Consider the following 20,555-nt stretch of genomic DNA (forward strand, 5'->3'; position numbering starts at 1 on the left):
AAGATACTGATACAAGTGTATGGGTGTGCCCCAAACCCTGGCCAGTAGTGGATGTTACAAATGAAAAATTTTGAAAATTTAAAGGGTGTGTGGGGGGAGTGATTATAATTGGCTTTTTATCAATTACTACTGACGTTGAAATTTTTTTTTATGAGGGGAATTGTATTTCTTTTATAATTGCCTCCTTTTGGTTATTTTTCGATGGAGAGTTTTTCAGACTGATTTGAAGAGCTCTCTATATTAAGGCATTCACTTTTTTCAGACATGTGCACAGTCTCCCCCCTCCCCCAAGCTATTCTTTTGTGTGTTTGTTTTTGAGAGAGAGGGAAAGAGACAGGCAGGGGGAGGGGCAGAGGGACAGAGAATCTGAAGCAGGCTTCATGCCGGAGCCAAAATCAAGAGTTAGGACACTCAAGTGACTGAACCATCCAGGTGCCCCTCCCTTTTGTGTTATTATGTAGTCTGATATACCCAGTCCTGCTCTGTGCTGACTGTGTGACCTTGGGCACATTACCTAACCTCTCTAAGCCTTAGTTTCCTTATTTTTAAAATTATATTATTATTATTATTATTATTATTTTTAAAGATTTTATTTATTTATTTGAGAGATGGAGATAGAGAGAGGAAGGAAAGCGGGCACTCTGCTGAGCCTACAGCCTGATGCGGGGCTCGATCCCAGGACCCTGGGATCATGACCTGTGCAGAAGGCAGACCCTTAACTGACTGAGCCACCCAGGCGCTCCTAGTTTGTTTATTTTTAGACTGGAGATAATGTAAGATAACATTTAGCACAGAGGCTGACACATAGTAAGTAAATAATAAATGTTAGCTGTCTTCATTAGTAGTCCATGTATGGCTTCTGGGTTTCATGCTCTACTTAGATATGCTAAAATTTAAAATATTCACTTATCAAACTAAAAAAGTAACGTGAGGAATATTATTGCACAGTATGCTACTGATTGTTTTAAAGAGGAAAAATAATGTATAAATATTTACTTGTATGTTATAGGATATTTCTGAATGAAACTCAAGAAACTGGTAATGTTGGTTGTTGTAAGAACTGAGTCACTGAAGCATGTAAGAAGAGAGGAAGACTTGACCGTATGCCTTTTTGTATTTTTTAGACAAAGAAGTCCCCAGATTTTAATGGAACTTTCATTCTTTTTTCTTTCCTATTTTTTCACTTCTTATTTTTTTGATTCATCTGGAATTTCTTTCTAGGGTAGGAAATGAAGTAGAGAGATTTGGGGAATATACGTATGTATGTTTTCTCCTCCAGGTAGTTAGCCAGTTGTGTGAGCACTGTTCAGTCAGCCTTTGGTCCACTGATTAGATTCGCAACCTTCGTCGTTTACTAAATATGTTCAGAACTGTTTCTATTTATTATGTTCTTGATCTCATATCTTTTAAATTGCTGTTTCATAATTTTATTATTTATTTACTTTTTAAAAAGTTATTTCAGTAAGAGAGAGAGAGTGTGGAGGGTGCATTTGGGGAGTGGGGGAGTAGGCAGAGGAAGAGGGAGAGAGAACTTCAAACCAAGTACCTACTGAACGTGGAGCCTATCGTGGGGCTTTATCTCACAATGACCTGAGGTGGAACCAAGAGTTGGTTGCTTAACTGACTACGCCACCCAGGTGTCCCAGATTTATAATTTTAAAGCTGATAGGTTCCCTCTTCAATACTCTGGTTTTTTTCCCTTAGCTTTGATAATTCTGGTCCGTGTATTCTCCCAGATGAACTTTTGAATTATTCTGTGATGCTCAGTAAGACATCTTCCTGAGATTTTTATGGGGAATACTGCATATTGACTAGAAATACCAAAAATTTATAGGTTAATTTTGGAAGATTGACTTTATGTACTTCCTCTTCTTTTGTTCAAATAGACGTTTTTATGTTCTTCAGTAGGTCTTCAAACTTTTCAAATAAGTTCTATCCATTTCTTCTTCTTTTTAAAGATTTTATTTATTTATTTAACACAGAGAGAGAGAGAGAGAGAGAGAGAGAGAGACAGAGAGCGTGCGAGCACGCGAACGCGCGCATGCATAAGCAGGGGGATAAGTAGAGGGAGAGGGAAAAATAGGCCTTCCATTGAGCAGGGAGCCTAACGTGGGGTCAGTCCCAGGACCCTGGGATCATGACCTGAAGTGAAGGCAGATGCTTAGCCAGCTGAGCCACCCGCATGCTGCTCTTACTTCTTTTGTTCAAAATATATGGTAGGGAGTCAAACAGTTTATATTCTGGTGGGGGAGGACAGAGTATAATGAAATAAAACAGACAAATCCATTTCAGGTTGAGATTCATTTATAAAGGAGAAAAAAAAGGCTTATGTGGTTGAGAATACCTAATGGGAACCCACTTTATAAGTGGTTGGGAAAGGCCTTTCGGAGATGACATTGGAACTGAAAGGCTAAGTTTGATAAAAAAAGGAGTCAGCCACTTGAATGAGCCAGGAAGAGCATTCCAGGCAGAGAGTAAAGAAGGACAAAGTCCTGAGGCAAGTCAGGTCCTGGCGCAGGATGAAGGGACTGGAAGGAAGCTCATGTTGCTGGGACATACTGAGCAATCTGGAGAGGAAGCAGGCCAGATCAGGTGGGGCCTTGTGGGCCGGAGTGAGAAGTTGGGATTTTATTTAAGGAGTGTGGTGGCCCCCTGGAGAGTCTTAAGCAGAAGAGTGACATGTTCTGATTTATGTTTTAAAGAGATCATACAGCTTTTTGAGTGGAGAGAAGTATTAACGTGGGAGGTCTTTTTTTTGTAGTAAGAAGTGAGGGTGAGGGTAGTGGAGATGGAGAAGTGTGAGGGGCTTGGGGTGGGTCTGTGGAAGGAAGAACAGGACTTACTATTGGAATGGGTGTTACTGAGAGCTAAGTGCTGTTAGGTGCTGGGGAGGCCATGTGAGCAAAACAGAGTTGGTCCCTGCCCTCATATGCATCTGGTGGCTTTGTTTTTTGTATAGAACTTCAATAAATTTTAAGTCAGTTGCTTTTTTTCTACCTTATTGTGGTGTATGCCTTAGAAATAGTCTGTTGAGTAGCCTTGTTTGATTTTGCTTCATAACCTGTAGCAGTCTCTGTTAGTGGGTCAAGGGGGAGACAGCACCATAGGATCTTTAAGAGATCTGTTTTGGAGTTAAAAACAAACCAACCTTGGGGAAGTTACTCAGGCTCTCAAAAGCTGTAATTAGGAATAATAATGGAATTAGTTTTAGGTGAGCTTGTAGGCCAAGTTCTTAATATACTGCCTAGTATGTAATAAAGACTCAGTAAATGGTAACTTTAAAAATTCTTCTTAGTTGTCATCCTATTAATTCTGCAGTATATTCATTCCCCCCCCCTTTTTTTTTTTTAAGATTTTATTTATTTATTTGACAGAGACACAGCGAGAGAGGGAACACAAGCATGGGGAATGGGAGAGGGAGAAGCAGGCTTCCACTTGCGGGGCTCGATCCCAGGATCCTGGAATCGTGACCTGAGCTGAAGGCAGATGCTTAATGACTGAGCCATGCAGGCGCCCCAGTATATTCATTTCTTATAGTTGCTGGAATGAATGTTGCTTAGAGAATCGGTTCAGTATAGTGCAGCTGTACCACATAGTTCTCAGTTGCGTTGTTGTCTACTACTGCTGTCTTGGGAAATTTTTCTTTTCTCACTTTATGTAGGATGAAAGCAGCACTCCCCCTCCCCCCGCAAGTTTAGGAGTTATTTGTTGAATGCCCGTATTAGAGTAATCAAATAATTATGCCCTTACTAATGTTTCTTTTAACATCATACTTGATTGGGGTCAGATAGTTGAACCTGAAAGGCCTTTTTTTCTTTAGCTCTCATTCATCTGTCTTTAAGTGAGGTGTTCAGAAGAGCCTACAAGTAAAATAAATACTTTGTTAATGGCCTTCCCGCAGAGTAGCTCCTTTGTTTGTTTGTTTGTTTGAGGGACGAATGCCTCAGTTTATTTTACAGGAGAAATTTTAGTTGTGAATTCAACACCTCTCCAACCTCATACAAATTACAGAATCCATTTGATTACTAGGATTTCTGCTCAAGACTGGCCTCTGAGATGGGCTCCCGAAGTCTGCTTTCTTTTTCAAAAAGATTTTATTTAATTGAGAGAGAGCGGAAGAGAAAGGGAATGAGTGTGGGGGGGTTGGGGTGCAAAGGGAGAGGGAGAAGTAGGCTCCCCGATTGAGCCAGGAGCCCGGGATCATGACCTGAGCTGAAGGCAGATGTTTAACTGACAGAGCCACCCAGGCGCCCCAGGAGGCCCACTTTCTTTAAGTCATGGCCAGTCTGGAGAGCCTTAGGTAGCTGGGCTGTCACAGGGGGTGGCCCTTAGCCTCTCCTTGCTTAAAATACTTTTGGGTTTGGACTAGAGCTGGGCTGCTTTATGAGAATTAGTGTGACCTGATTTGTCTCAGGTTAATAACTAATACTTTGTCACCTGCGGTATCACAGAAGCCATTCTTCTATCCCATACTTTTGTATCAAAAGGTTTTATTCTTTGATCATTTAAAAGAAAATTGAATTGTGTATTTTGTAGGGTCTTTTTTTTTTTTTTTTTTTTTTTTTGCTTTGGTAAAACATGCTTCTCCTCTGTTGTGACCCTTGGTGTATTCATTCTTGCTTATCTGGAGAGGCATTTGCAGTCCCGCCACAGTGAAGTATATTTTTAGCTATTTTTTCCAAGATAGCTTAGGCCACCTTGAAAACCTGTCCAAGTACATTTTGGTTATGCAAAGATTGTAGGCCAAAAGCCAGGAGTTCCTGGTGAGAGGGAATTGGACTTTTATTTTTGGGGTGGGGAGGGATTTTTTTTGAAATTTTGTTGATGCAAGAGAAGTTTCCTGTTGAGTAAATTGATGTCTGTCTTTTTTACTTTTATAGGGGAAGATTAAAAAAGGAATTTAAGTAGACCAGTTTCATTTTACTATGTTTTATTGCCTGTTTACAAAACAAACGAGACTAGTTTGGGGTTTATTCATAAAATTCAGATGAAATGTGGGGTGGCTGCGTGGCTTAGTTAAGCATATGACTCTTGATTTTGGCTCAGGTCGTGATCTCTGGGTGGTGGAATTGAGCCCCCCTGTGTCAGACCCTGAGCTGAACATGGAGCCTGTTTAAGATTCACTGTCCCTCACCCCTCCCCCCCTTTAAAAAAATGCCAATGGAATGTGCTCTTCTCACTTATAATGCATCTACTTTTAGTATATTCTCATCCTATGATATTGTTATATAGTTAATGTTATGAGGGGATTGTGCATAAAACTTTGACTAGGTTTCATAAAAATTCACGAATCAGGAATGTAACTAACCCCAAGGTAATGAGTTTTGGTGCTAAGGACTGAATTAAAAATTTTGAAACTACCACTTAAGGTCTCCTTTTCCCCTTCAGCCTTAACATTAAACTGAATTCCTATAAAAGAGGTATCTTGGTGAGCCCTGACTGGAGTGAGGGCAGAAGGCAGGACTTGTTTGGGGGGACCAAAGAGGTAGCTTGTAAAGGTCCCCATTCTCATTGAATCGGCGTATTTCTTTTCCATGGGTTTTATACATTTGGCTCCATGTAACATATTTAAAAAGAAAGAGTCTGGTTAAAAAACAAAAACAAGGGATGCCTGGGTGGCTCAGTGGGTTAAGCTTCTGCCTTTGGCTCAGGTCATGATCCGAGGGTCCTGGGATCAAGTTCCTCATCAGGCTCCTTGCTTAGCGGGGAGCCTGCTTCTCTCTCTGCCTCTCTGTCCCTCTGTCTGCCACTCTGCCTGCTTGTGAGCGCTCTTTCTCTCTCTCTCTCTGACAAATAAATAAAATCTTAAGGAAAAAAAAACCCAAAACAACTATTGCTCTCAACTATTGCTTTGTGTCTTATGGGTAAGTTTTGAGAGGGAAGACATAGTGGTCTCCAGGCTGCCCCTCTTGTGGCCAGGAGTAGGGCCTGCTTTGACCCATGTGTGCCAGAGGGGCTAATCTCTGATTTTGCTGATGTTTTCTTGCCAGCTGTGTTGGGCTGATAGTACCTGAACTCTGTTTTATTTTTGAGAAAGTCAAGTTAAACTTCACTAAAATCACATCACAAAACTAGGATATCATGAAGGATTCCTGACAAAAGGGAAACATGGACAAATTGTGCTTGAGTGACACTGAATTAGGTGTTGAACTCAGGATTCATCGTTGCTGAAAATCAGAAGAACACAGACACAAACAACACCAGTATGATGTGGGTGTGTCATCATGTAGACCACTGTTGGAAAAAATTTGGATGACCTTGAGCTAAGATCTTTCCTTTTGCCTCTCCATTCCATTTATAGCTTTATTTACTTAAGATGTCTGTGTTGGGAGGAGAGCTCAGAGATAGATCATGTAAGCATTTCTTTTTTTTCTTTTCCTTAAGATTTTATTTTTAAGTAATCTCCACATCCAGTGTGGGGCTCAAACTTAGAATCCTGAGATCAGATGGGTCACAAGCTCCACTGACTGAGCCAGCCAGGCGCCCCAGATCAGGGAGACATTTCTTAGGGGTGCAGAGCATAATTACATGCAAAACATTTATGAAATATTTCTGAACATTCACATTGTGAAATACTCTATAGCAATAGAAAGAATGAAGAAGCTCTTTGTAGCCTCATGACAATGATTGCTATATTGAAAAAGATACATTCAGTGATTAAAGCAGGGCTGTAGAACAGTATGTATCTACCGTGCTGCCATATATGTAGGGAGGGATGTGTGTGTGTGTGTGTGTGTGTGTAGGATATTTCTAAAGGATACTTTAGAAACTAGTACCTGCGGTTGCCTTCTGGAAGGACAACGGAGCTGGGGGATCAGGGTGAGAAGATTTTCCTTTTTGCCTTCTGTGGGTACTTTTACAAACTCTAAAATCATACACACAATAATACCTATTTCCAAAAACAAAACAAATGTCAACCCCACCAAGAACCTCATGTGTTGGCTCTTCCCCTCCTCCTGGAGCACATGTAGGTACACAGGAGGGGAGTGTTGTGTAGTTTGAGTGTGCGGCTCTTGCACTGCTGCAGTAAAGACCTTTTGTACAGTGTGTGTGTCCTTAGCGTGTGTACCAAAATTGCTGGATTGTAAAAGGGTGGCATTTCAGATCAGTGTGGAAAGACAGATGTGTTCAGTAAGAGTTTTGTTGGGATACTTAGCTGTCAATTAGAGAAGAAAATACAACTATATCCCTACCTTACCATTTTTTGGAAAAAAAATTTGGTTATTATGGACTAGGTATATGTGTGTGTATACACATACACACACGCATATACATACATACACACATCTTAAAGGAGTACAGAGGGGAAGGTAGAGAATATTTTTTTACTTTGGAGTAGAAAAGGTCTTCAGGTGAAAGAAATCGTGAACTCTGGATGAAAATATTTGTAACATAAAGATAGAAAGGGGATTCATATTCAGAATATTCAGAGGGAGATATTTTGGTTTCAAGACCTGTACCAGCAAAACCACAGGCTGATTTCCCTCTGCCTCTTGTCTGGCCTCTACCCTTCCCACCCCCTTGTTCTCCTCAGGCCGCCTCGCTTTGCCTTAGGGCCTGTGTGGTTCCTCTCCAAGGATTGCGCTTGTCTCTTGTTCTCATCTTGCAAGCTTTGGCTCAAAAGTCATCTTAGAATATAATTTGTTATCCAAACTGGGACAGTTTTGTGAAGGAAATGGAGCATAATTAATAACTGCACTGGGACAATAGCTATAAATTGGGTCTGTTTCAGGAAATCAGGGCAAAGGGTCAGCCTAGCTGAGATTGGCTTTCAGTGATCACCCCATCAGAAATGTCTCTCTTATCCCTTCTCTTCCATCCTGTTTTATTTATAGCCCCTCAGTTCATCATGTTATGTCTTGATTATTGTCTGTGTCACTTCACAATAAAAGGACATGTTGCAGTCGCCATACTGTGCCAGTGTTTAGAACCAGGTTGGTATGTAGTAGTGTACTCTTCAATAGATACTTGTTGGGTATGTGACATTTCTGCCTTTGGTCTTAAAATCTTGTGAAGATATGATAGACATACTGAAAAATTAGATAGAAATGTTATATACAAATCATACTTTTATAAAACAAAATGTTCTCATGTTTGTGGACATTTTGTGGCATACTCTATATGAAATTTCCCATTACCTAAACATTTAAAAAAACAATTTCTAGGGGCACATGGGGGGCTCAGTCAGTTAAGCACCTGCCTTTGGCTCAGGTCATGATCTCAGGTCCTGGGATCAAGTTCCCTGTTGAGCTCTCTGCTCAGCAGGAGTCTGCTTCTCCCTCTCTCACTCCTTTGATGCTCTCCCTCTCTCTCTATTTAAAGATTTAAATAAAATCTTAAAAAAATATAAAGAACGATTTTCTGAGCTGATGTATTGGATGTTTAGGATAGTTCCTTGAGGAACATCTCAGGCATTCATCTTTAGGTATCTCTGTATTGAATAATCAGATGAATTCCTAGAAGTGGAATCGCTGTTGTAGAGGATATGTGTATTTTCAAGGCTCACAGTGTATATTGCTATCCTTCTTTAGAGAGTGATTAGTACCCATTTTACCTATACATCAGTATTCTGTGAAATAGTGCTTTTTTCTCCAAACTGTCACCATTACTAGGTATTATTTTTAAAGTTTTGCCAGTTTGGGAAAAATTATTTATTTATTTATTGTGATTATTGATGATATTGGTGTCATTAATTTTATTTCCTTTGCCAATCCCATATTTCTGTCATGTCTTATATTTCTGTTATGCTCATTTTTTCCCTTATTCATTTGTAAGAAATAGTTTATTACATCAAAATTTCACTAGTTTTACTTTTTTCTAGTTTTATTTTTTTCTTAAATATTCTTTTCTTTTTCTTTTTTCTTTTTTTTATTAAGCTCTGCATCCAGTGTGAGGCTTGAACTCATGACCCTGAGATCAAGAGCCACATGCTGTATTGACTAGCCACCCAGGCACCCCTACTTTTTCTAGTTTGTAGTTTGCTGTTTTGAGGTATCTTTGCTGTTCAGAAACAATATATATCATATTATATATATAATACATATATAATTTATTTGATAAGGTTAAAATATAAGTCTTATTGTTTCTGTTTTTGGGGTTGTGCTTAGGATGTCCTCTCCTTAGTTTATATATGCATTTCCTTTATTTTCCTTTTAAAGATTTTATTTATTTATTCATCAGAAAGATAGAGAGGGAACAAGCAGGGGGAGTGGCCGGCAGAGGAAGAAGCAGGCTCCCCACTGAACAAGAAGCTGGAAGCAGGCTCACTTTGAGGACCCTGGGATCATGACGTGAGCGGAAGGCAGGTGCTTAACTGGCTGAGTCACCCAGGTGCCCCTATATGTGTATTTCTTTTAGGCTTTTTGAAAGTACTGTAAATGTTAGAAGCAGACTCCCCATTGAGTAGAGAGCCCAACACAGGGCTTGGTCCCAGGACCCTGGGATCATGACATGAGCCGAAGGAGGATGCTTAGTGACTGAGTCACCCAGGCGCCCCACTACAGTCAATTTTAGACCCTCTTTGTTACCTCAAAAAGAAGCTCCAATACAGTGGAATATTATTCAGCCCTAAAAGGGTAGGTAATTTGTTTGATATATGCTACCACATGGATAAGCCTTGGAGATACTGTGCAAAGTGCGGATATCCAATCAGAGAACATACCGTTTGATTCTACTGCTGTGAGGTCCTTAGAGTAGTCTGGTTCATGGAGACAGAAACTAGAATGGTGGTTAGCAGGTACTGAGGGGAGAGGGACTGGGAGTTAGTGTTCAGTGGATACAGAATTTTGTTGGGGGAGATGAACAAGTTCTGAACATGGATGGTGGTGGTAGTTGTACAACAATGTGAATGTACTGCTGGTGCTACAAAGTTATACACTTAAAATGGCTAAAATGATACATTTTATATATATTATACCAAAGTAGTTGCTGTTCCTCCATTCCCCTCCTGTCGTTCTTAAGTAGCCATTAAGGTACTTTCTGTCGTGTAGATTTGCATCTCCTGTAATTTCAGATGAAAGGAATCACACGAAGCTTGGACTTTTATGATTGGCTTCTTGTAGTTTTGCGTAATGTTTTCAGGGTTTGTCCAAGTTACAGTGTTTATCAGTACTTCATTCTTTTTTGGTGCGATAATATTCTCTTGTGCGGATATACCTGATTTTATTTATCTATTACATGATGTTTGGGTTTTTTTCCAAGTTTGTGTAGTTATTTTAGGATTTAACTTGAGCTCTGACGATTCTAAGAAGTAAAAGCCTCCATCTCTATTAGGTGAAGGAGGACTCACTGTAAGACTGTGGAGGTAGTTTAACAGGTATCCAAGGTCAAGGAAAGGAGTTCAGCAGCTTCTCATGGGACTGACCCTGGAGCAAAGACTCAGGAGCCAAGGCAGTTGCTTCTGTGTCTCCTGGGCCAGCAAGGTCTCTTGGCTCCCTTTGTCTCTGCATGTCTGCTCTAGTCTGTGTCTAGACTGGCATTCTCTGCTCCCTCTTCAACCTCTCTGGCAACCCTCCCTCTGCAACCTCACTGTGACTCCTAGTCTAGCTAACTTTGCAACTCTGTTCCCTCTAGTTGTGGTTCTCAATTCCACATTCTGGGTGAGGGACCTAAGTGGTACATCCCTTGTACACTAGGAGAGTTCACTTGGTAGAAACGTGGTGTCAAAGCTTCACCTTAACTAGGGGCAGATTCTCCAGAAGGAGTGTGTGCATGGACCTGGTGTGACTTGCCTTTCTGGGTCACTAATGCTAGTCAGTCTGAAGATGACTTAGTTCTCTAGGCCAGTGGTCATCAAACTTTTTGGTCTCAAGAATCCTTTATACTCTTGGGGCTCCTGGGTGACTCAGTTGTTAAGTGTCTCCATTCGGCTCAGGTCATGATCCCAGGGTCCTGGGATCAAGCCCCACATCGGGCTCCCCGCTTGGCAGGAGGCCTGCTTCTCCCTCTTCCACTCCCCCAGCTTGTGTTCCCTCTCTCGTTATCTCTCTCTCTGTCAAATAAATAAATAAAATCTTAAAAAAAAAAAACTAAAAAAAAAAAAAAAAAAAAAGAAAGAATCCTTTATACTCTTAAAATTATTTAGGACTCCAAAGAACGTTTGCTTATGTGGGTTCTATATGTTGATATTTACCATATTAGATATTACAGTGGATATTTTAAAGATCTTATTAATTCATGTGAAAGTAATATAAATGTACCATATGCTACTATAAAAACATTTTTTATGTTAAGTAGCTGTTTTCTGAATTAAAACAAAACTTGAGAAGAGTGGCATTGTTTTACATTTTTATAAACCTCTTTGATACCTGGCTTAAAAAAAGATAGCTTTATTCTCAAATCTGTTCCTGCATTCAGTTTTACAGTATATTGTTTGATTGAAGTTTATGAAGAAATGATCATCTCATACAGATATGTATTTGGAAAAGAGAGGGATATTTTAATAGCTTTTTTAGATAATTGTAGATACTCTTTGATACCACCTCCTAACTGGACAAGTGGCAGTTTTTTAAAGGTTAATTGTTGTATAGGATCTGAAACCGTATCAATGAATTTTTCATATTCCATCACATTAAACATTTATTGAGTTTATTGTACTTTATTTGTAGTAAAATGTATTGAACTTTAAGTAAATATTACATTCATGAATAATTTTATAACATTCTGTATTGGTCATTTGGAAAATACTGATTCATTGAATTATACAGATATTTCAAATGTTGACATATTTCATAATGTAATATCAATATCTCACAATTGTTAGTATCACCACTACTCTTGTCAGAGAAGTTTTTTAAATGTGGGGAAGCTGTCAAGCTCATGGAAGCAGATAAGTTTTTCCAAAATTCTGATTTTCACAAATACTGGCAGTTGTTTTCCTTGAAGTGATAAGCTCACTTTGTTCTTCCTTGAACACTTTCTTATCCTGAATGTCTTCTTAGGCTGTTATTTTGGGGGCAGAAATATTTAATGACGATAATATTTCCTCTGTGTAAATGCTTGCCTTATAGATACTCTGGAATCTGTTTTTTCCCTAAATTTTTATTTTAATGTTGGCTTTATACCCAGTGTGGGGCTTGAACTCATGACCCTAAACTCAGGAGTCACACACTTTATCAGCTGAGCCAGCCAGGCACCCCACTCTTGAATCTTTTTTTTTTTTTTAAAGATTTTATTTATTTATTTGACAGATCACAAGTAGACAGATAGGCAGGCAGAGAGAGAGGGGGGAAGCAGGCTCCCCGCAGAGCGGAGAGCCTGATGTGGGGCTTGATCCCAAGACCCCGAGATCATGACCTGAGCCGAAGGCAGAGGCTTAACCCATTGAGCCACCCAGGTGCCCCTGAATCTTTTAAACAGCTGACTTTTTACAACCCCAAATCTTAAAACCATAGATTTTTGTTTCTGTAATAGATCACATTTGATTCTCAGACATTTATCCACAAAAAGGACAGTTTGTTGAGCATTTGGTATGTCCCAGGTACCATGCTGAGATTGTCTATACACCTTTTTACTTACTATAGCTACTGATATTATTGTTTGTGATATATTAAGGAATGTTTTATAAGTCTACCAGGAAAGACGCATTAATGTTTTTCGAACTCCAGTAACTTGTATTAAGTAAATACATGAGAGAAAGCTTTTACTGCTAATTGTGGTTTTATTTATGTAGCTATAGTTATAATTTATTAGAAGTACACCTGGTGCTTTAGTTCTTATCAATTCTATTTTTTCCCATCCTGTTTAGGTGGTTTCCTAGAAACATGATTGTTTGTTGGACTTGATCTCACAGCCTGGTGAGGACTTCTTTACTGATAATGTCAAGTTCAGGTTATCCTCCCAACCAAGGAGCATTCAGCACAGAACAAAGTCGTTATCCTCCCCACTCTGTTCAGTACACCTTTCCCAGCACGCGTCACCAGCAGGTAAGGATCAAACACTATGCAGTTGCGTGAGTTGTGTTTGTGTGTGTTATACTTTTTCTGTTTAATACATTTGTTGGTCAGAAACCAAATATAATTGGTACTTCTATGTATTTTAAATGTCAAGAACTGTTCTCAAAGATTGGGAGACCAAGGGTGGGGATTATCTTTTGTCTTAGTATGGTTTTATGCCAGATTTCAGGGGGTGAACGTGTCTGTTTTTGTTTGTAGTAGTTGTTGATAGAAATATACCAGTTGTCTCGGGTTTTCAGGTTAAGACCTATGTTTATTGCTCCAAGTTCTGGTTGAGAATTAGCCAGATAACTTGGTGTCTCTTGAGTGATGGCCAGGATAGGGCCTATACCTTCTTGAGAGGTTGATGGCAGGAAGATGGAAGAGTTTGTATGCTGATTTACCTTGTGAAAAATAAAATAGGTGAGACTATTAGCTCAGAGTGGGCTAGGGACAGGAGTGTGAGAGGTTTGAAGAAAAAAGGGAAGGGGAAGATTAAATGGTTATCTCAGAAAAAGAAAGCTAATTTACCAATAAAATACTGTTCAGAGACTCCTATGAGTGTGGTCATGATTATGGAGTGAGAGTGGACATTGCTATCTTGTTCCTATTTTGGGAAAAATTCACTTTTCAATGTTAAGTATGTTAGTTTGTGTATTTTTGTAGCTGCCCTTTTCTACTTAAAGAAGTTGCTTTCTATTGCTGGATTGAGAATTTTTATCATGATTGGGTATTGTTTTAGTTGCGTTGTCCTCTCTCCACCCATGTTCTGTCTGAATACTAATTTCCTAGATCATTGTTCCTTCCTCGTTTTTGCCTTTTTAAAATTGACTGTTTTAGTTTATGTATAATAAAATTTTATTTTATGTGTACATTTTGACAGTTCATACACCATAAAACCAGCACCAAAATGAACATGTAGAGTATTTCTGTCACTCCATCCCTTGTACTCCATCTAGGTCAGTCCTCCTACTCTACTTTGCACAAACCTCAGCTCTCAGGAAACCAACTCCTCTGCTTTTTGTCATACCAGATTATTCTTGTTTTGATTATTCTTTTTTTTTTTTTTTAAAGATTTTATTTATTTATTTAACTGACAAGAGATCACAACTGGGCAGAGAGGAGGGGAAGCAGCCTCTCCGCTGAGCAGAGAGCCTGATGTGGGGCTTGATCCTAGGACCCTGGGATCATGACCTGACCCGAAGGCAGAGGCTTTAACCCACTGAACCACCCAGGCATCCCCTTTGTTTTGAGTTTTATATGAACTTTTTATTTGTGGCTTCTTTTGCTTCCCCTATCTTTGAGATTTATTCAAGTTCTGGTGCATCTTAGTAATTTATTTTTATTGCTGGGTGTGGACTTATCACAACTTACCTAGTTCCCTATTCCAGTTTTCAGCTATTATAGATAAAATTATTTAATTAACATGGATCTCTGTTTTATCTGATTATATAAAGAAGTATTGCCTTATTTTCTTAATTGTATTATTGGAGAGCATGCGTTTTTAATTTTTATGAAGTCTGCTTTATTAATTTTTGTCTTTTATCTTTCTTGCTTTTTGTGCGTATTTAAGAAGTTTTTGCTAAACTCCAGGTCCCTAAGACTTTCTCCTGTGTTTTCTTGTCTAAGTTTTATAATTCTGGGTCTTACATTTACATCTATCACCTATTTTGAATTAAATTTTGTTTATGATGTGAGGGGATAATTGAGGTTATTGTTTTGCATACAGCTTTCCAATAGTTCTAGAAACTATTTGTTAAAAAGATTTTTCTTCTTCCTTTTTTTAAAAAATTTTATTTATTTATTTGACACAGAGAGAGACATGTCAAGACAGGGAACACAAGCAGGGGAAGTGGGAGAGGGAAAAGCAGGCTTCCTGCTGAGCAGGGAACCCAATTCGGGGCTCGATCCCAGGACCATGGGATCATGACCTGAGCCAAAGGCAGATGCTTATCAGCTGAGCCACCCAGGTGCCCTTAAAAAGATTCTTCTTTCCTCACTGAATTCCTTTTTGCAGATTTTTACTGAAAATCAGTTGACCATATATATGCAAGTCTGTTTCTTTATATAGTTTCCTCTATACTGTTGATGTATTTTGTGTATCTTTACCTCATTGATGTGATTTTCCATGTAAACAAACATGTAGTCCTTTAATAAAGCTCTTCATACTCTCTTGATTATTATAGCTTTAGAATAAATTGTACTTGAGTAGTGTGATTCTTTTCTGAATTGTTGTTTTGAATATTCAAGTTCTTAACATTTCTCTCTACACTTTATTTTTTTATTTTTATTTTTTTAAAGATTTTATTTATTTATTTGACAGACAGAGATCACAAGTAGGCAGAGAGGCAGGCAGAGAGAGAGGAGGAAGCAGGCTCCCTGCTGAGCAGAGAGCCCGATGTGGGACTCGATCCCAGGACCCTGAGATCATGACCTGAGCCGAAGGCAGCGGCTTAACCCACTGAGCCACCCACGCGCCCCTCTCTCTACACTTTAAAATCAGCTTGTCATTTTCTACAAAAAGGCTTATTTATGTTTTTTTTAAAGATGTGTTTATTTTGGGGGGGAGGAGCAGAGGGAAACAGAGAGAGTCAGAAGCAGACTCTGCTCCTGACTCTGAGATCACAACTTGAGCCCAAACCAGGAGTCGATGCTTAACTGACTGCACCACCTAGGCGCCCCTTGCTAGGATTCTGATTGGCTTTGTATTGAGTCTAGAGATAAATTGGGGAGAGAATTGACAACATAAAAACCTTAATTTTTCTGGTCCAGGAACGTGGTATAAGTGCGTTTATTTTGGTCTTCATTAATTTTTCTCAATAATGTTTTGTAGTTTTTAGTGTGCAGGTCGTGTACATCTTTTGTTGGATTTGTTCGTAAATGTTTCATATTTTTTTAGAAGATTTTGAGAGCAAGATGGGGGAGGGGCAAAGGAAGAAGAAGTAAGAGAAGCAGACTTCCTCCTGAGCAGGGACCCTGATGTTGGGCTTGATCCCAGGACCCCAAGATCATGACCTGAGCTGAAGGCAGATGCTTAACTGACTGAGCCACACAGGTGTCCCAATATTTCATATTTTTGATGCAAAAATGTATTATAAATGTATTAATTTTGGAATTTTAATTTTCAGTTCATTGCTACTATGTCTATTCATCTTGTGTCCTGCAACCTTACTTGTTACTTTTAGTTGCTTTTTTATAGATTTCATAAGATATATTTTTTTTAAATTTTTAATTTGTTTGACAGAGAGAAAGAGACCACAAGTAGGCAGAGAAGCTGGCAGAGAGAGAGGGGGGAAGCAGGCACCCCGCTGAGCAGAGAGCCCGATGCGGGGCTCGATCCTAGGTCCCCGGATCATGACCTGAGCCCAAGGCAGAGGCTTAACCCACTGAGCCACCCAGGTGCCCTGAGATTTTTTTTTTTTTTTTTAAAGATTTTATTTATTTGACAGTGATCACAAGTAGGCAGAGAGGCTGGCAGAGTGGGGAGCAGGAAGAAGCAGGCTCTCTGCCTAGCAGAGAGCACGATGTGGGTGGGGCTCAATCCCAGGACCTTGGGGTCATGACCTGAGCAGAGGCAGTTAAATCAGAGGCTTAAGTTAAGTTAAGGCAGAGGCTTAACCCATTGAGGCACCCAGGTGTCCCTCCATAAGATTTTCTATGTAGATGATCCTGTAATCTGAGAATAAAGAGTTTTGCTTGTACCTTTCCAAACTGCATGTCTTTCTCTTTTCTTCCTTATTGTACTGGCTTTCATTGCTTGTAAAAGTGTTGAAGAGGTGAGAGTTGACATTCTTGACTTATTTCTCATCTTAAGAGGAAGGCATTCAGTTTTTGACCATTAGGAATGTTGTTAACAGCCGATGACTACACTTGTCATGGGAAGCATTGAGTAATGTCTAGAATTGTCAAATCAATATGTTGTACACCCGAAACTAATATAACATTGTATGCTCATTATGCTTCAGTAAAATAAAAAAGAATGTTGTTAGCTTGGGAAGTGTTTCTTCCTCCTATATTTTCTTAAAGAGTTTGTGTAGGATTAGTATTTTTTCTTCCTTAGAAGTTTGATAAAATTTTTCAGTAAAGTCATGAGGGCCTAGAATTTTCTTTGTGTGAAGAATTTAAATTATGAATTCAGTTTCTTTAATAGCTATAATTCAGATTTTTTTTTTTCTTGAGTCAGTTTGGGGAAGTTTTGTTCAATATATTAAATTATGTAAGTTGTCATACTATTCCCTTTATCTTGTGTCTTTGAGATCTGCTGTAATATCATTCCTAAGGTTGATAGTGTTTTTCCCTTCCTTTTTTTATTAGTCTAGCTTAGGGGTTCATCAGTTTAATTGATTCTGTTCTGAGAATAACTTTGGTTTCATCCATTTTCACCATTTCTTTTCTGTTTTATTGATTTCTGCTCTTTATTATTTGTTCTTCTCTAAGTGCCTACATATATAACATTTCTGGAATCTTTCACTGCTTTATGCATATTCAAGTTTCCTTTTTTTCAAATTTTTAAAAATTATTTATTTTTTAAAAAGATTTTATTTATTTATTTGACAGACAGAGATCACAAATAGGCAGAGAGACAGGCAGAGAGAGAGAGGGAAGCAGGCTCCCTGCTGAACGATGCGGGACTCGATCCCAGGACCCTGAGATCTTGACCTGAGCTGAGCCACCCAGGCGCCCTATTCAAGTTTCCTTTTGATACTACTTTCTTTTTGCCTGAAAAACGTCATTTCTCTTAGGGCATGTCTTTTGGCCGTGTACTGTCACGTTTTATTTACCTGAAATAGTTTATTTCAGCTTGATTTTTTTCTTAAAGATATTATTTATCTATTTGAGAGGGAATGAGAGAGAGAGCATGAGAAGTGGAAGGGCCAGAGGAAGAAGCAGACTCACCACTGGGCAGGGACCCAATGACTCCAGGATCACCACCTGAGCCAGAGGCTTAACCAACTGAGCCATCCAGGTGCCCTTTCAGCTTGATTTTTTTTTTCTAAGATTTTATTTATTTTTTTGAGAGAGTGCACACAAGCAGGGGGCGGGCAGAGGGAGAATACGACTTCCTGCTGAGCAAGGGACCTGATGGTGGGGGGTCAATCCCAGGACCAAGGGATCATGACCTGAACCAAAGGCAGGTGCTTAACTAGCAGCCACCCGGGGGTCCCTCAGCTTGTTTTTGTTTTTGTTTTTTTAAATAATTAAAAATTTTAATAAACATATAATGTATTATTATCCTCAGGGGTACAGGTCTGTGAATCGCCAGGTTAACACACCCTCAGCTTGATTTTATTTATTTATTTATTTATTTATTTATTTAAGCGTGACCCCCCCCCCCTTTTTTTTTTTGAGAGAGAGAGAGAGAGACGTGTGCAGGAGCATCGGGGGTTGGGGCAGTTGAAGATGGAGAGAGAATTTTTTTTTTTTGACAGAGATCACAAGTAGGCAGAGAGAGAGAGGGAAGCAGGCTCCCTGCTGAGCAGAGAGCCTGATGCAGGGCTCCATCCCAGGACCCTGGGATCATGACCTGAGCTGAAGGCAGAGGCTTTAACCCACTGAGCCACCCAGGCGCCCCAGCAGTTAACTCTTGAGGTTTAGTTTTAAACACTTTAAGGGCGAGTCTAGAGAAGTCTTTATTCTAAGTCTTATTTGTCCTCCACATCTAAACTTTTCTCTTCTGGGGTATTTAGTGATTATCTCTTGTATTCACTGAGGTTTCTTCCTGCTGGCTGGAGGAAATTTGAATGAGTTCTGGCCTAGTGTAAGCTCTGGGAATTGTTTTATAGTTTCTCCAAAGTGTTCTTTCTAAGAACAACCAGAGATGTTTAATTTAGGACTGAGCTGTGCTCTCCTATGCACTTGCAGATTGGAATTCAGCCAATGACCTAGGAGAGCCCAAGTTCACATTTCCGGAAATCTTTCTGTATGCGATTCCCTCTGCTCAGAAGGTCTCCAGAGATGCTCTCCTTGTGGCTTTATCAAACTACTATGATTGCTTCTTGAGGGAATAAGAGTACAGGGCGCTGTTCAGATTTCCTTCCCAGGGATGCAGTGTGGATATTGCCTCCAGGCAGAAAGCTTGCAGTGTAGCAGGACTCACCCCTCTTTCTGTGATTTTTCTCAGAGACTGAGACCTGGGCAGCCTGTTTTCCAGGGTCTGAAGATAGTTAACTACATTTTGTCCACTTTTTTAGTTGTTTACTGTGGGAATGTCGTTCTGGACAGTTACATATTCACAGCTGGAACCGGCATGCCCTGGTGTTTGTTTCATTTCACTGCTTACTCTCAATCTGTCTTTCTGGATAGTCCATCATTTAGAGATTCTTTCAAAGAGTCTGTGGTTGGTACATTTTCGGAGTCCTTGAATTCTGAAAAGTTTGTAGTCCTAAAATTTGAGATGGTTTGGTTATTGAATTTGTGGGTTCAAAGTTGTGTCTCTCTCTGAAGTTGTTTTTCTCCGGTCTGTTTCCTTCTGTATAATGTTGTGGATGAGAAGACTGTTTATTATGATCCTTGTTACTTTGTAGGAAACCTGTTTCCTATTTCTTATGACACCTAGTCAAATTTTCTTTTTATCCTTGCTTGTCTGAAATTTTTGTTGTGTCCATCCAGTGTGATGAATTAATTTTGAAACTATCCCTAGCTTTTCTCTTATGCCCTTTTAAATGCAAGGACTTTGTCTTTTCTGACTTCTGAGAAATGCCGTTCTTTCTTAGAATATTGTCTCTTCACCTGTGGGTATGGGAGGTCGTTTCTAATCTAATTTCTGTTGCTCTTTGCTTCGCTGTGTTATAAGAGAAGTCCTGTTTTGTCTTTGTTTTCGCTTCCTCTTCACCTGTTCTGTTCTACTATTGCTTAATTTTATCGATCAACTTTTTGTTTCTTAGAATGTTATTTGGTCCCTTTTTGGGGGGTATAATTTATACTTGTGTCTTTTTAACTTAGTCTTTTATCTGTTTCTTTGGATGTGAATTCTTTTTTGAGTGAGTTAAGGTGCTTTTTAATTTTTATTTTTTTAAATCTTTATTTATTTATTTGACAGACAGAGATCACAAGTAGGCAGAGAGGCAGGCAGAGAGAGAGAGGAGGAAGCAGGCTCCCTAGCGAGCAGAGAGCCTGATGTGGGGCTCAATCCCAGGCCCTGAGATCATGACCTGAGCTGAAGGCAAGGCTTAACCCACTGAGCCACCCAGGCACCCCTATGCTGCTTTTTAAAAAGTGGTTCTGACTTGGGGCATCTGGGCCGCTCAGTCCGTTAAGCATCTGCCTTCAGCTCACGTCATCTTGGGGCCCTGGGATTGAGCCCCTTGTCAGGTTCCCTGCTTAGGGGGCAGTCTACTTATCCCTCTGCCCTTCCTAGTGCTCAGGCTCTCCCTCTCAAATAAATAAAATATTTTTAAAAAAAAGTGATTCTGAGTTTTCTTTAGTGTTTAGTGTTTCTGGATTATGTTTCCAACTTTGTATCTGATATTTTTTCTTAGACTACATAAAATTATGTTTTACTGTTATCTGGGCTCTCTACCTCTTATCTGTTCCTTGTTTCAGTCTGTACTGCTCAGTTTTATTCTGTTTATGATTAAAAAATTTTTTTGTTGACATACTATTCATATAAAACTAACCATTTTG

The 20,555-nt window shown here is 39.4% G+C and overlaps 1 protein-coding gene across 50 annotated transcripts in view; it reads left to right on the plus strand.

Moving 5' to 3' along the window:
• NCOR1 (nuclear receptor corepressor 1) overlaps positions 1-20,555 on the plus strand; it is a 154,052-nt gene that overhangs the window by 7,714 nt on the left and 125,783 nt on the right. For all 50 annotated transcript variants that reach the window (XM_082705704.1, XM_082705663.1, XM_082705668.1 and 47 more), the window contains exon 2: positions 12,746-12,923. In XM_082705704.1, the coding sequence (XP_082561830.1) occupies positions 12,816-12,923 (108 nt within the window). In that variant the 5' untranslated portion in view covers positions 12,746-12,815. The remainder of the gene's footprint in view (positions 1-12,745; positions 12,924-20,555) is intronic.

Source organism: Mustela nivalis, assembly GCF_964662115.1.
Source record: "Mustela nivalis genome assembly, chromosome: 17".
Lineage (NCBI taxonomy): Eukaryota > Metazoa > Chordata > Mammalia > Carnivora > Mustelidae > Mustela > Mustela nivalis.